General features: G+C 44.0%; 2 protein-coding genes and 1 long non-coding RNA gene across 31 annotated transcripts in view; 2 read left to right on the top strand and 1 right to left on the bottom strand.

The window, feature by feature from the left end:
• The window catches only part of SP140 (SP140 nuclear body protein), a 68,269-nt gene extending 61,574 nt beyond the window's left edge, over positions 1 to 6,695 (bottom strand). For 13 of the 22 annotated variants that reach the window (XM_038574103.1, XM_038574108.1, XM_038574106.1 and 10 more), the window contains exon 1: positions 6,367 to 6,695. In XM_038574103.1, coding sequence (XP_038430031.1) covers positions 6,367 to 6,680 — 314 coding nt within the window. In that variant the 5' untranslated portion in view covers positions 6,681 to 6,695. Of the gene's footprint in view, positions 1 to 914; positions 1,216 to 4,501; positions 4,535 to 4,608; positions 4,664 to 6,366 lie in introns of those variants that run through there. The other 9 variants (XM_038574120.1, XM_038574126.1, XM_038574121.1 and 6 more) reach the window with 8 other exon arrangements.
• Positions 1,394 to 3,009, top strand: LOC119865959. The gene is made up of 3 exons (XR_005378784.1): positions 1,394 to 1,547; positions 1,677 to 2,112; positions 2,645 to 3,009. It is a non-coding gene; the product is annotated as an uncharacterized LOC119865959 (long non-coding RNA).
• SP110 (SP110 nuclear body protein) overlaps positions 6,329 to 14,528 on the top strand; it is a 41,734-nt gene continuing 33,534 nt past the window's right edge. For 2 of the 8 annotated variants that reach the window (XM_038574132.1, XM_038574129.1), the window contains exons 1-5: positions 6,344 to 6,617; positions 8,989 to 9,136; positions 10,960 to 11,128; positions 12,994 to 13,245; positions 13,607 to 13,654. In XM_038574132.1, the coding sequence (XP_038430060.1) occupies positions 6,598 to 6,617; positions 8,989 to 9,136; positions 10,960 to 11,128; positions 12,994 to 13,245; positions 13,607 to 13,654 (637 nt within the window). In that variant the 5' untranslated portion in view covers positions 6,344 to 6,597. Of the gene's footprint in view, positions 6,618 to 8,988; positions 9,137 to 10,959; positions 11,129 to 12,993; positions 13,246 to 13,606; positions 13,655 to 14,528 lie in introns of all 8 variants that reach the window. The other 6 variants (XM_038574134.1, XM_038574135.1, XR_005378781.1 and 3 more) reach the window with 6 other exon arrangements.

Below are 14,528 nucleotides of genomic sequence, written 5' to 3'. Positions count from 1 at the left end.
TTGGAGATGCCAATGCCCCTATTTTAGTAATTAATAGATCAAGCAAGCAGAAAATCAGTAAGAATACAGTTGACCTGAACAGCACCATCAATCAGTCTGATCTAATTGACATTTATAGAGGATTCCACGCAACAACAAAATACACATACCCCTCAAGCTCGCATGGAAGATTTACTAAAATATGCCATATTTGGGGCTATAAAACGTACCCTAACAAATCTCAAGGGATAGAAATCATTTAAAAATATGTCCTCAGAGCACAATAAAATAAAAGTAGAAATAACCGATAGCTGGAAAACTCTCCAAATACTTGGAGTTAAAGAACACACTTCTAGGGTTAAAGAAGAAATCTCAAGAGAAATTGCAAAATATTTTGAGCTAAGGGAAAATGAAAACACAACTTATGAAAATTTATGGCATGTAACAAAAGCAGTGCTCAGAGGGAAATGCACAGCATTGAATGCACATATTAGACATGAAGAAAGATTGATTGATTGATTGATTGATCTATTTATTCATGAGAGATACACACGGAGAGAGGCAGAGACACAGGCAGAGGGAAAGCAGGCTCCATGCAGGGAGCCCGACATGGGACTCGATCCCAGGACTCCAGGATCATGCCCTGGGCCAAAGGCAGGTACTCAATCTCTGAGCCACCCAGGTGTCTTTTTTTTTTTAAAGAAAGATCTAAATGAATGATCTAAGCATCTACCTATAGAAACTAGACAAAAAAGAGAAACTGAGATCAAACGCAGAAAAATAAATCCTAAAAATTAGAGTGGAAATCCATGAAACTGAACAGGAAAATATCAGAATACCAATGAAGCCAAAAGCTGATTTTTTTTTTAAATCAATACAATTGATAAACTTCTAGCAAAGCTAACAAAGGAAAGGAAGAAGACAGACATTATCACCTCCCATCTCTCGGAAACAGGTGCAGGAGCAGCTGCGGGCCGCATCCCTGGCTGCCAGAGTGAGGATCCTGGGTGCTGAGCACCTACCTGGCTGCAGCTGTTGGTATCAAAGCTGGTGCCTTCTTGGGACCCAGCCAGCATTAGATTCTGGGTTAGAGTGGTTTCCATACACTTTCACCTTGCTTTAATTTTTAATAAGAACGTGTTGTTGTCTCTGCCTTGTACCTTTAAAAGACAACTCCCTTCCTTCCCTAGTCAAATGTGTAACAACCCAGGACAGATAAAGGAACGGCTCCCTCCCACCTAGTTGCATTTGCTAATATTGGGTCTACTTTCACTTCCCGTTACTTGTTGGTGTTCAGAAGCCTGCTCAGAGGGGCTCTGAGCAGAACTTTCCCCCACCACCCAGAAACCACAAGTTTGACAACAAGCATCTAATTTTACTTTTTCTAAAAGGAACTTTTCTGGGCAGAGTTGTCATTTGGGGTCGGGGTAGGGAGAGAGGAGGCACGGGGAAAATGAGAGGATTCGTAGGGCATGGGAGTCATAGAACCCTGCAGTGATGAGGCCTCAGGAGGACCAGAGAGATCCACCAACGCCAGTCCAGCTGCATGGCTTTTGCAAGGAAATAAGGTGATATGAGTCAAGGTGGCCCCACATTTCCCCAGTAGCCAATCTGCTGCGATTTAAGAAATCTAATGTCCCTATTATTTATTTATGTGTAATCTCATTCTGTCCTACTCCTGTGGGATGAATGTGAAGACAGACATAACCACTGCGGATGCCGACCTTAACAGAAGATGGGGAACAAAAACAAGAGGTGAGGACTGGCCAGTGGTTGAACCGGCTGCCTCCACCTGCCAGCTTCCACCCCACCGAGTCATGGAGCTGGCCCAGGATCAACCTGCAGTAGACGCTTCCTGTCTTTGTGCCTTCCCGGAGCTCTGAGGAGAAGGTCTACCAGTTGATTGAACTCTTGTGTGTGGCACCCAAAGGGTAAAAGCGAAATTGCTGAACAGGGTGATGCAACTATCCCCACCCTAGCTTCCCCACTGCCCAATCTCTAGGGCAATTCTCAGCCCCAGGGAGGGAGGAGCAGGGCCTCCTGGATTTCTACGATACATGGGTCACTGCTCATGCAAAGGAAAGAGAGAGCAAAAAGGTCTACTTTGCTCAACTGGATCCAGGTTGTTTCCAGGTGAGAGGGCATAGTACGTGTGGGCAGGAAGTGACCTCCACGTTTGCCCCTGCCTCTCTGCTCAGGTGATCGTGAGAGGGAAGTAGGAAAGCCAGACATTTCAGGTCTTCTCTGGAAGGGTGGACTGGCCGGGCACAGTACTCAGCCTGGACTGGACTTGGGGCTGAGAAGAGCAAAAATGCTCAGGGTTATAAGGTGGGAAAGAGGTTCCTCAAATTTGCTGGAAAGCAGCCAGAGGCCGGAGAAAAGTCCGCACTCCTGCAACGAGAGGGAAGTGCCAAGTTTGTGCAGAGATGCCTGGCCTGCCAGTCTAAGCTTTCTTGAATACATGGGCACTTTACAAATGCCAGGGTGATTAGAAAAAAACTGTGCTTCAACTGGTCACTGAAATTGGGGTGACAGGCTTCCCGTGGTTGATGAAGAAAGGGTTTGGGGTTGACATTACTAGACCTTAAAGGACAATGTGATGTTAGCTACCAAGTGCATCACATTTGTGTTTGTGCATAACTTTTTTTTTTTTTTTGACACATAGCCCGCCTTCATGCTGTAAAAGATTTGAAGCAACTTACAAAAACACACTGGATCAGCATAAACTTGGAAGAAAAAGAAGTGAGAGCAAAGCACAAGTACAGTGAACAAAACCAGAGGACTAGAAATCCAGAAAGGACAATGGATCCAAGGCAGGCAAATGGGAGCCAGGGCACCCGTAGAATCCAGGGCCTCGGTCAGAGCAGTGGGCCTAAGCAGGCAAGGCCTGGGGAGCCAGAAGCAAAGCAGGATGTTTCCAAAGTCTGTTTTACTGAACCCTGCTTCTTCTGGTTCATTCTATTTTTTTAAAGATTTTATTTATTTATTTTTTCATCAGAGACACACACACAGAGAGAGAGAGAGAGAGAGAGAGAGGCAGAGACACAGGCAGAGCGAGAAGCAGGCTCAATGCAGGGAGCCCGACGCAGGACTCCATCCCGGGTCTCCAGGATCACGCCCTGAGCTGAAGGCAGGCGCCAAACTGCTGAGCCACCCAAGTGTCCCATTCTGGCTCATTCTAGATGTGCTAGAAATTAGCATAGATCTGTTTGCAAAGTATAGGGGGCCAGAGATTTCTACCCTGCTGCCCACTTCTGCTCTTTCTTTCCTCCAAAGAAGTAAGCATCCATCTGAGGGAGAGATTCCAGATTTCAGGGGACGTCTTGCCAGTGGGTGGGGGCAGCATGCGCCTACCAGGGGCTGCACACATGGGACCGCCTGCCAGCACCCACTGCCCCTCCTTTCTCTCTCCTTCTCTCACTTGGTGGGAGAAAGAGGCTGTTCGGCTGAGGCTTTCTGTTGGGCATAGCTGTCCTCTCACAAGGGGCGCGGTGGCCCAGACAAGGCCAGGCATGGACTGCAAGAGCCCACTGGGGTGCCCCCTGTCTCTCCTCTTCCTGCCCTTAAGCAGCAGGCAGACCCAGGCCACCACTCAGCTGGGCAATGACATAAATGTGCCAGTTTCTCTTGCTTAGAAGCACAAGGTCTTTGGCATTTCTCAGGGGTACTCCCATCAAGTTTACAAGCAAGTCCTAGTTTTCAGTATCCTGCGTTAGCCCAAATAACAATAAGCTGGAATTTTAGCTTGTATCTCCCACCATCTTGTTTTTCTCTATATTCACTAGAGAATCAATCTCCCTGAGATAACAGATCCTGGACCAAGACCATCTATGCCCATCAGAGAGTCCCTGGTCCCTAACACAGGGGTAGAGTTGTTTTCTTTCTCTTCCCTATGACCTATGGGATAAGATTCTGGCCTCCCTCCTTTCTCTGTTTTCCCACCAAACTTAGGGCAAGTAGGTGGTAATCTCTGAAGGCCAGTCAATGCTTTCTTTCTACCTGAAAAATTCCTCTCCATTTTGCTAAGCATGCTAAGATCTGGTACTTGGGATCGGGAAAGTGAACTGCAGAGTCCTGATCACAATCCAGTGCTTTGCCCCTGCTTGCCAAAGTCTACCAAACTCCCATCTTTGAACACTAATGGCATGTCCACTACTTATATGTCCAGGGAGATCAGATAACCAAGCTCATATTGGTCAAATTTCTGCAAAGATTCATTGCCCACAATTCATTCTCTGATACCAACTTTTAAGCAGTTAGAGTTTCAGGGTATGAGTACCAAAGCTGACACCCAGGCAGGAAATCAATTTCTTAGACGTATACTGGGTAACTCCCAGAATTCACAGAAAGGCCAAAGACTGGGGATAAGCAAATAAGCAGTCTGGGCAATAAAATCCCCAGCCCAGGCCACTCCACGGCCCTTGGGCACATGGTGCGTGGCCACTGATTTGGCAAATACGCTCCTTCCATTCTGGTTAGAAAGGAGGATCAGAAAGTTTGATAGAAAAGAGCATTCATTTACAGTTTTGTCTTGGGGTTATATTAACTCATCTGCCTCTTGTCATAATATCGTTCAAAGAGATCTGGATCCACCTGGACATCCCACAGAACATCACACCGATCGATTACCTTCATGACATCATGGTGATCAGACAGGACGAACAAGAGTTGGCCAGCACACCTACTAAGGAGGAATAAATTATTGACCCTCGACAACAGAGGTGACTCTCAAAAGCATTATGATGACCCTAAGAAGCCACACATCAAAATGCACATATTGTATGTTTTTCATTTATGTAAGACTTTGATACAGACGAAAAGAGTCTGTAGTATAGGAAGCACATGAGTGGTTGCCTGATGCTGGGGTGGGGGAGGAGGCTCTCTGCCAAGGATACAAGGGAACTTTCTGGAATGATGGAAATGATCTGTATCTTAATTGTAATTATGATTACATTTGCTAAAACTCATCAAGTTAAATGTACACTTAAGATGAATATGTTTTATACCTCAATAAAATTGAGCTAAAAAGGAATTATACATAATTTTAGTAAATTCTCAGTACGTATGTCATTGAAATAACAGCTGAAGTTTTCCCATTATTCCCAAGCATGTGTTGCTTAGATAAAAACATCTTTTATCTTTATTCACATCTTTTTCCAGTTTAATCATTTCTGTCCAATCTGGCATTTATGTTTCCACTCCTGCCGTTTTTTGTTTTTATTTTTCCTTTGCCTAATCTATCTCTTGGCGGGTCTAAAGGAGGAGATTCTTGGTTCCAGGCTGGGATATCCAATGTCCATGAAAGGGTTTTCCAGGGTAAGCAGAGGGCTTCACGTATGTGAGGTGTGACAGCTGGGGTCCCAATCCCTCTCACTGCCCACGTCCCTGCACTGCACAGTGCTGTGTGCTCTGGAGTGCTGGGGCACCACAGCACCCTCTCCTCAGCAGTGGGCATCACGTTGACTCCTGGGCCTCCTTCCATTACCATGGACCTCCTGAGGCTCCTAGGCTTCTATCATCCTTACAGTGGTGACCTACCAGCACCAGGGCTGGGCCTGTTGCTCTAGAATCTGCTCGACCATGCTGGTGCCTCCATAGCAAGCATGGAAGGGCTCTCATTCAAACAGGTGAACCTTGGTTTCAAGGCTTCTGAGACCCCAGAATTGTTTTTCCCATCTTTTTTTTTTTTTCCCGAGGAGCATATGGATGTCCTGGTAAGGGGTACTCATGGGTATAACACATTTGCTAATTATTGATTTAAATAAAGTTAAACAAATTTCTATGTTATGGGATTTCTCAGAGACCTTACATGCCAGTGTACATAAGGAAATCTTTAAAGGGTGTGTGGAGGGGATATATTGCTTTCCCTGAAGTGACTAGAACACTAGTGTCTTCTCTCAGTCCCGGCTCTGCCTTAGACCTGACTTCACATCCCCAGCCCTCAAATGCCTGCCTGGCCCCTGGCCACTTTCCTGCCCAGAGGTCTGCCTACCTCTGCATGACTTCAGATTATATTCAGGTTCCCTGTAATCTCAACTTTCTTAGGCAATATTTTTATCCTGACAAATTATGGGCATTTCTGAGTCCCCTCCCCTCCCCTTTTGCATGTTTTTTAAAGCTTGATGATTTCTAGTAAATTTATTCAGTCGTATAACCGTCACCACAATTCAGTATGGGAACATTTGCATCCGCACCCCCAAAAAAAGTACAGAATAAGGACAAGTCCTGAGGAAGCAGAAGTGAGAAGGGAAACACACAGATAGTAGACTCCCAGTACAGCTCCTGTGGCCCTTGGGGCTGGACCCTTATGCCTCCTCCCCTCTGCTCACCCCTCCCCGGGCTGGTCTGGATGGCAGCGCCCCCACCTCCCCCAAACACCCCAGGAACCTCACAAGTGTCTGGACGGAGATGGAGGGAGGCTCATGCACGGTCTTCAGCTTCCTGCACGAAGTGCTCCAAATACTTTCACTTTTCTTTTCTCCGGAAGCCTGGCCCTCACTGCATGTGGCAAAGCACAGACTTCCTGTTTCACCCACTGGCATCTCCCTGCTGTTTTCTCCGTCTTCCAAGAGTGATCCCAGGGCCCAGCCCCTGGACTGGTGAAAGGGGAAGGAGCAGATGGCAGACCTAGCATCCAGGTGGGTTTTTGTCTCAGCTGCTTTATTCTTCATTTTTTTGGTGGTTGGGCTCTGATAGTTCATTTCCTGGCAGCAGCTACAGGGTGGAACTCAACTATTGAAACTGTGAGCCTTTCTCTTTGTAAAATATTGTCTTCCAAAGATAGAGAGGCATGTGGGATTTAACCAGAGACTCTGAGAAAGGGGGACAGACGTGGGAGTGGTGGAGGGAGCAGAGACACAGCTCAACTCTTTTTTCCCTAAATTTTAGCCCACTGTTGTGAATAGAACCGGATTTGCTCTCTACGTCCTCTTCCGTGCTCTGTGATTTACACTCGGCCCCAAATGGGCAATTAATTCAATTATTATCCATTGCCCAAGTGACTAGCAGTAGTTGGTGGAAAAGAGACAATAGGGAGAGAACATTTAATTTCCTCTCTAGTGAACTTTTTATATATTTTTCTTAAGCACATTTATAATTGCTTCCTTGAAATAAATTCCTAGAAGTGAAATTTGGGACTCAAGGAAATACATACTGTAGAACATTTGACCTTGATTGTTAAATTAGCCTCCAGAACATTTGGACCTGTTTATAATCTCACCAGGAACATCTCTGATTATTGCTTTCATTCTTTATGTCGGACAATTTGATAGGTAAACATTATTAAGTTATCTTCTTCTGTGCTGTTCCAACTACTAGTGAATTGCCATGTTTTTTATATATTTATTGCACACTTGACCTAATTGCTTATTGTCTTTCTTTCTTTCTTTCTTTCTTTCTTTCTTTCTTTCTTTCTTTCTTTCTTTCTTTCTTTCTGAAAAATTTCCTACATGGATGTTTGTCTTTTGCTTATCCGTTTTTAAGACTTCTTTACGTGATAAAAATCTGAACACTCGCATATGAGACCCAATATCATGCACTAGTAAAAAATGGGGCTTTAGTCTGAAAAGCTCTGCTTTGCCAACCTTGGGCTAGTTACTTAACCTCTCTGGGTCTTGCTTTCATTGTTAAGAATCATAACAGATGAAGAATAAGGAACCTGGTGGATATTATGTTCTGAATGCTGTTGTATAATTAATCATCCTAAATGTAACCCCCAGGGCCACTTCCTCCTCTTACCATGTGTTCACTCTGGCTTTCTCGGGCTCTGTGCTGATGTTTGCAGTATTCTTCTCTGTATCATGGATTCTATGTCATGGATGCTAGATTTCTCTTCCACCTGTTCTCAATCTTCCAGGATTTCTTCACTAGTATAATAAAATCCCTTATGGCATCTTTTCTTTTCCAGTACTGTTATGGTTTATCCTATTTTTACAATATGTTTATTTTTTACTGTCAAAGGATGTGGGAATGAGTAGGAAGAGGAGGGTTGCTCAATTTACCACTGCGATTAGTCCTAGAAACAGTCATTAATTATAGCTTAATTTTCAATCTTACACAAAATGAAGTTGAAAAAATGAGATCTCTGTTTTTTTAAAAAAAAAATCACTGAGTGATTGAACTTTTTGTTAGCATTTCTCTTGACAATTTGTCAGGAATGTCATCTGAAGTTTTATGCCTATTATGACTTATTGATATTTTCTCCTGGCCTATCAATGGCTAATTTTTATGTGTCACATGAGCACGGGAATGGCGCATGTCTATTCTAGAGATATGAAATCGATACATATAATAAATCAGTTAAGTTACCTTTACTAGTGGTGTCTTTCACATCTCTCATGTCTGTTTATGTTTGGCCTACTTGTGTGTCAAAGATTGTAGGTGGTTTACTAAAGTTTCTAAATATCAATTTTCCTCTTACTACTCATTATTGGGTGGTTCCTCTTTATAAGCTTTGCTGGTGTCTGCCTTAAGCTGACACCCAGGCAATCTTAATTCAGTCAACATAGCTATGGACCATAGAACTTATGACCAAAAAAAAAAAAACAAACAAACAGACAAAAAAACTTATGACCATAAAGGGCATACTTGTGAGATTTAGGGCAAGTTAGTAAACATCCCTATGTCTCAGTCTCCTCAACATAATGGGTACAATCATAGTAACCATCTTGCAAGGGTTTTGTGAAGATCAAATAAGTTACTGCATGTGAAACCCTTAGAACAAAGTCTAGTACATAGGAAGTACTCAATAAACATTAACTATTTTTAATATGTTTACCAGCAGCCCCTTTGGGATTTTGGCATTATATTGCTGGTCATTTTCTGCCTCCATGATTGCTGGGCATTGTCATTACCTCTTATGCCCATGCGCCTTTGAGGCGGGCATTGCTTTGCAGACTGCTAAGATTTGCTTTTGGGACCAGGATGCTGGTCTGAAGATACCCATTGAGTGCAAAAAGCAGGTTCCCAAGTTCCCAGAGTCTTCCCTCTCTTCTCATGTCTTTTTCATAGGATGCCCACCTTGACCAAGGCCATAGAAGAGACTCTTCACCAGCACTTTGTATACCAGAAGCTAGAGATTGCCTATGCCATCTACAAGCCATTTCCCTTCCTCGAAGGCTTCCGAGATAATTCTATCATCACTGAGACAATGTACAGGGTGAGTCACGCTGCCTGCTTTCCCATGGCAGCCTAGTCCCACCAAGAAGTCCCAATTATTGAAGTTTCAAACTACAAATGTCTAGTGCTTCTGGAGCTTGGAAGCCTAGTCCAAAATGTTCATTATCAGGGAAAAACAGGGTCACGGGGGCTGCCATACAGATGATCTCAACATAGGTGGCTTAAAACAAAAGAAATTTATCACCTCACAGTTTTGGAAGCCAGAAGTACAAAATCAAGGTGTTGGCAGGGTTGGTTCCTTCTAGAGGCTCTGACAGAGAATCCATTTTTTGACTCTCCCACCTTCTGGTGGTACCAGCAATTCTTTGTGTTCCTTGGCTGGTAGAAAAATCACTTAACCACTATTTTAATCTCTACATCTGATCTTTTCCTTTCCTTGTCTTTTCCCCTTCTCTTCTTTTATAAGGACATTTGTCACTGTGATTTAGAGCCCACCTTCATCCAGGATAATCTCATCTCAAGATCTTAAATTAATTATATCTGCAAAGATCCTTTTTCCAAGTAAGGTCACATTTACAGGTTTCTTTTTTTTTTTTTTTTTTTTTTTTTTTTTTTTTTTTTAAATTTTTATTTATTTATGATAGTTAGAGAGAGAGAGGCAGAGACACAGGCAGAGGGAGAAGCAGGCTCCATGCACCGGGAGCCCGACGTGGGATTCGATCCCGGGTCTTCAGGATCGCGCCCTGGGCCAAAGGCAGGCGCCAAACCGCTGCGCCACCCAGGGATCCCACATTTACAGGTTTCAAGTGGACATAACTTTTGGAAGAGTGACACCATTCAACTCACAAGGCATTCAACCCTCCCAATTCCTAAGAGCTTCTTGGGCAAAGTTCATTCAGATGTGAAGCAAGACAGACATTGGAAAATATGGCTACATGGACAAAAAATGACATTCTTTTCATAATTTGGGAGGTTTTGTGCATTTCCTGAGCCCCAGGCTTAGGGAAGTACAATGGTTCAACAATCTTCTCCCCATCTTGGCCTGGTTGGCTCCAATCCCTTTTCAGGTCACAGCCCAGATGTCAATCCTCAGAGAGGCTTCCTTAACCCACTCACTCATCTAACCAATTTCTCAAAGAAATCTGTGCTTTCCTCTCATAACACTTCTCTCAATAGCAACCGGGCATTCTTTACTTTGTGCTTATTATTTAATGCCCATCTTCTCCTCCTGACAGTGTCTCTCCCTCAGTATGGATAGCACCATGTTGGTCTTATCCATTTCTATGTACCTAAGGACTAGCCTAGTAGGCGCTCAGTAACTATTATGCAGTCAATTCTCTCCTGCCGTGTTTCTCCTTTAGGCCAAGCTCTCATGAAGAGGAGTTCTCTGGCTGATTTCCCTGTGGCTAGAAGCCATTCAGGTCATCACCAGTCCGAGAGAGTGAACAGAGGTTAACAAGCAATCAGCAGAATTGCCACTTGCGACCAACTAATTGGTTGCATTGCTACAGAGTTCTGCCCAGAGTCTTAGAGAATTTGCACAGTAGCAGCCTTTGACTCTCCTTTACTTCCCTAAAATTTCTCTCTTCTCTCAAATGTACCTAAAATAAGGTTCACAAAGCAGACGTATTTTAAAGAAGGCTAAGTTATTTATTCCTATGACTAACAATCCAAATATATGTGAAGTTCCAAAAGTAAACATGTGGAACTGTGATTTCTCTATGTTAGAGTTTGTATATTTGTATTAAATTTCTTCTTAAAAGAACAAAATATCATTCTTACAACTTAGAGAACAACAGATGTGTAAAAAACTTCCATTCCATTTTATAGCCATTTATAATAATCCTGATTCCATTTTTTAAGGAATCCATGGAAGCCTATAGAAATAAGGTCCCCATACCCAGAGTGGTATACAACATCCTCACTCACCTGGAGAAGACCTTCAACCTGTCATTTCTGGAGATATTGTTCAGCCAAATTAACCTGTATGAGTACCCCAACCTGAAGACAATTCTCAAGGGCTTCAAAAATGGTACGAGGCTTCTTGAATATCTTTTGGGCTATAAAAGCATGCCGGAAGCTGCTGTGCTCAAAGTTTGGGTTGGCTTTCAGCCCCGTAGAATTATGAACTTCAAGTGTCCAGTTCTCTGGGAAGATAAGGAGTGTACTCTCTCATGGGTGCACCAGGAAGAGCAGCCTCTGGCTCCAGTTCTCTAAGAGGAGTTTCTAGAGGACACATTTCTGTCTTACCTGTTCTATGAAGTGAGGGAAGGTTGTACTCTTTACCCCACTGGACAGTCTCTAGGGAAATGCAGTTGCAGATACTCAGTCTGGTAGAAGGATAAGGAGAGCCAGAGGGGAAGAGAAATGAATAGGGATGGATAATAAGTATCTTTTTTTTTTGAGTACTTACTATGTACTAGGCATCATCTCAAGCACTTTCTATTATTATCTCATCTTTAAAACAATCCTGTGAAGTCGGTATTATCCCCATCCGACATATGAAGAAATCAAAGCTCAGAATATCTTTCCTGAAGTTCCTTGTCTGTTAAGAGCAGAGCCAGCTGCCCTACTTGGGTTTCCCAACCCCAGGTCCTGAGTTTTCCATCCCTCTTTTAAACAAAGACTGGTGGAAGGGAGAGTGTAAAGCTGGAGGACAAAAAAAAAAAAAAAAAGCTGGAGTACAGAGGAGAGGGAGCTTAAGACAGAGAGAAGGTATAAGAAGGAAGCAGAGCTTGAAGTGCATTGGGGAATAAAAACGAGCTGGATAAATAAAGAGCAGGAGAGAGAGAGCAAGCACAGAGCCGGGAAGGAAGAAGCCAGGGCAAAAAGAAGAGGTGATGCAATCACTTTAGGTTTAAGGACACACACTTTGGCTGAGGCACATGGTTCACATATTTAAGAACAACAGGAAGAGGACCAGTAGATCACATTGCACTGTGACATTTTGTTAATGGGGTCACCACTGTTGATGGCAAGAGTTGCCTACCCCCCAAAATAAATGACTTCTTGAGCTAAAGGGGCAGCAAAAGAGAAAAGCGCCCTTCCAGGCAGGCACAGGTGCACTTGAGCCCGTGCTCCTGGCAGCATCAGGGGGGCACAGGGAGGACTGTGCTCTCAGAGGCCACACTGAGTCAATGGGAGAGCCAGAGGCACCATAAACAGCAGTGCCCCGCCCTAGCCCAGCTGGTGCATCCTTCTGGATCTGCAGCCCTCTGTTTTTGTCATAGGCCCCGCTCCAAAATCTCACCTTATTTTCCTTTTTCTGTTCCCTGATTAAGAAAACTTCTGAAATAAATGATAGAGAAGAATCCCAAGAGAAACCCGGCCTTGGAAGGAATGACATGTAGGAAGCCAAAGGGCCTGGAGTATTGAGGATGGAGAGGAAGTTTGGTGTGGCCCATCACAGGTTGCAAGGCAGGAAGACACAGAAGCTCGTTCTGCAGAAATGAGCAGAAACCAGAGTAGAAAGGATGCAGCTTGTGAAGGAATTTCTATTTCATCTTATTTGCTACAGGGAGGTGTGATGTGTTTATTTATTAAAACAGGAACATGTGTTGACATTATAATATTATACAACATTGTCTAAATTCTGAAACCAAAATTTAAGAAAAGCTAAAGAAGATGAAATCCCTGAGTACGAAGTCAAACTCAGCTTTATGTGTGAAACGACTTTGGTATTAAATCAGAGTCGAATGCCCAGATTAAATACATAGACTGGAAGGAGCCACTAAAGGATGATGCTGGTGAGGAACCTGTTCTCCACACCTGGAGGAGAGGGGGAGGAGGAAGATGGATTACTGCATGCCCCTGACCCTTTGGAGGTCCCCCACAAAGAAATTCCCTAATAATTCTGAGTATCCAGGGTGTTGACGTGTGTTCCTTCACCAATTGCAGCTGTCATTTCCTACCGACAACGGAACAGAACTGTGCCCACCCTCCTTGAAGCCCCAGCCTACCCAGCAGAAGGGCGCTCCCTCCAGACACTGCTGCCGTTGCTGCCACCCCAACACCCACCCCATGCACCCAGTGTCAGTGAGCCCAGCGCGTCCACACAGCACAGAGCTGAGATCTTGGGCGAACCATCCAGCCCTTCTGGCCCTGCCGTGGCTCTCCCCAGAGCCACCCAGGAAAGAAGGATCACTCCAGGTGAGGACCACACCTTGTCCATCACCTGTGCCTCCCCTGCATAGGGTACCTTGGTCATATCTAGAAGCCTAGGGTTCCACCTTTTTGTTAAACTGGTCCATCCCATGTGCCCACCTACCACACACAGCCTTTTCCAAGAAGGACGATGGGCACTGCCGGGGGCTTGAGGAAAGCCTAGAGGCCAAACACCTGCTTCCCACCCCTGGAACAGCCCAACTCTCCACCCTGAGGCCTCTGTGTTTCTGTGCTAGGTGTTTTTACCATTTGCTTTCCTCCCTGACACTCTGTTCCTGTACCCTGTAATGATTTTTCTTCCTCTCTTCAATGACCAATGACAACTTAACATCCCAAATAAATGAAGACGAAGACTCACAAGAGATCCCCAGCACGCCCCCTGACACTGTGCAAGGTAATATTGCTTGGGGATGATTTAGTTCAGTTCAAAGTGGGTATGAGGGGCAAACATGCACCTGCCAACCCCAAGGCTTGTGGTAAGATCCCAGGGAGAAAGAATTGGGTGTGACAAAGAAAAAGAAACGGAGGGACAGATGCACCAATTCAGCACAGGATTACCTATCAGGGATGCCTCCACAACCAGTTTGATGCTTGATGTCCAGCTCATAACAGTGTTCTGAGTGGACACATCACTTGTGCAATACATCCCTCTTTGACCACTACTCAATCATTCACCCTCTGATTACAGGGGCCTTTCAGTTTCAATCACATTCATTTTTATGGGGTTTGGATTCTAATTATAATGTTATTGAAATTATTAGAAAAGATGATTAAACATTGAAAGATCTGCTGATTGAAAGATCTGATAAAACGCTGAAAGATTTGGCTTCCAAAGTTGTGTTTCTTATTTCCCCCCAACTATCATTATTAAGGACTTTTGATTACATTAAATATAACCATGGAGCATTATTGGGCACTGTCAAAAATGGCATCGTGAATTCTGAGCTCTCCAATACTGAGGCATAAAGGGCCCCCCATGGACCAAATGTTTTCTTCCTTCCTCTAATACACACCATCCAAATAAGATGGACATAATCATGAAGCCAATAACAATGGAAGATCCCTTCTTCTAGATTACCAAAAGAAAGAATGAATTAAATTCATTCATTGTATCCTACACTGTATCCTACAACTGAAACTAGTATAACACTGTATATTAACTACATTAGAATTTAAAAAAAAATTTTTTTAGGGCAACCTGGGTGACTTGGCAGTTTAGTACTGCCTTTGGCCCGGGGCGTGATCCTGGAGACCTGGGATCGAGTCCC

Source organism: Canis lupus, chromosome 25, assembly GCF_011100685.1.
Source record: "Canis lupus familiaris isolate Mischka breed German Shepherd chromosome 25, alternate assembly UU_Cfam_GSD_1.0, whole genome shotgun sequence".
In the NCBI taxonomy this organism is placed as follows: domain Eukaryota; kingdom Metazoa; phylum Chordata; class Mammalia; order Carnivora; family Canidae; genus Canis; species Canis lupus.
This window is presented reverse-complemented; position numbering and strand designations above follow the sequence as displayed.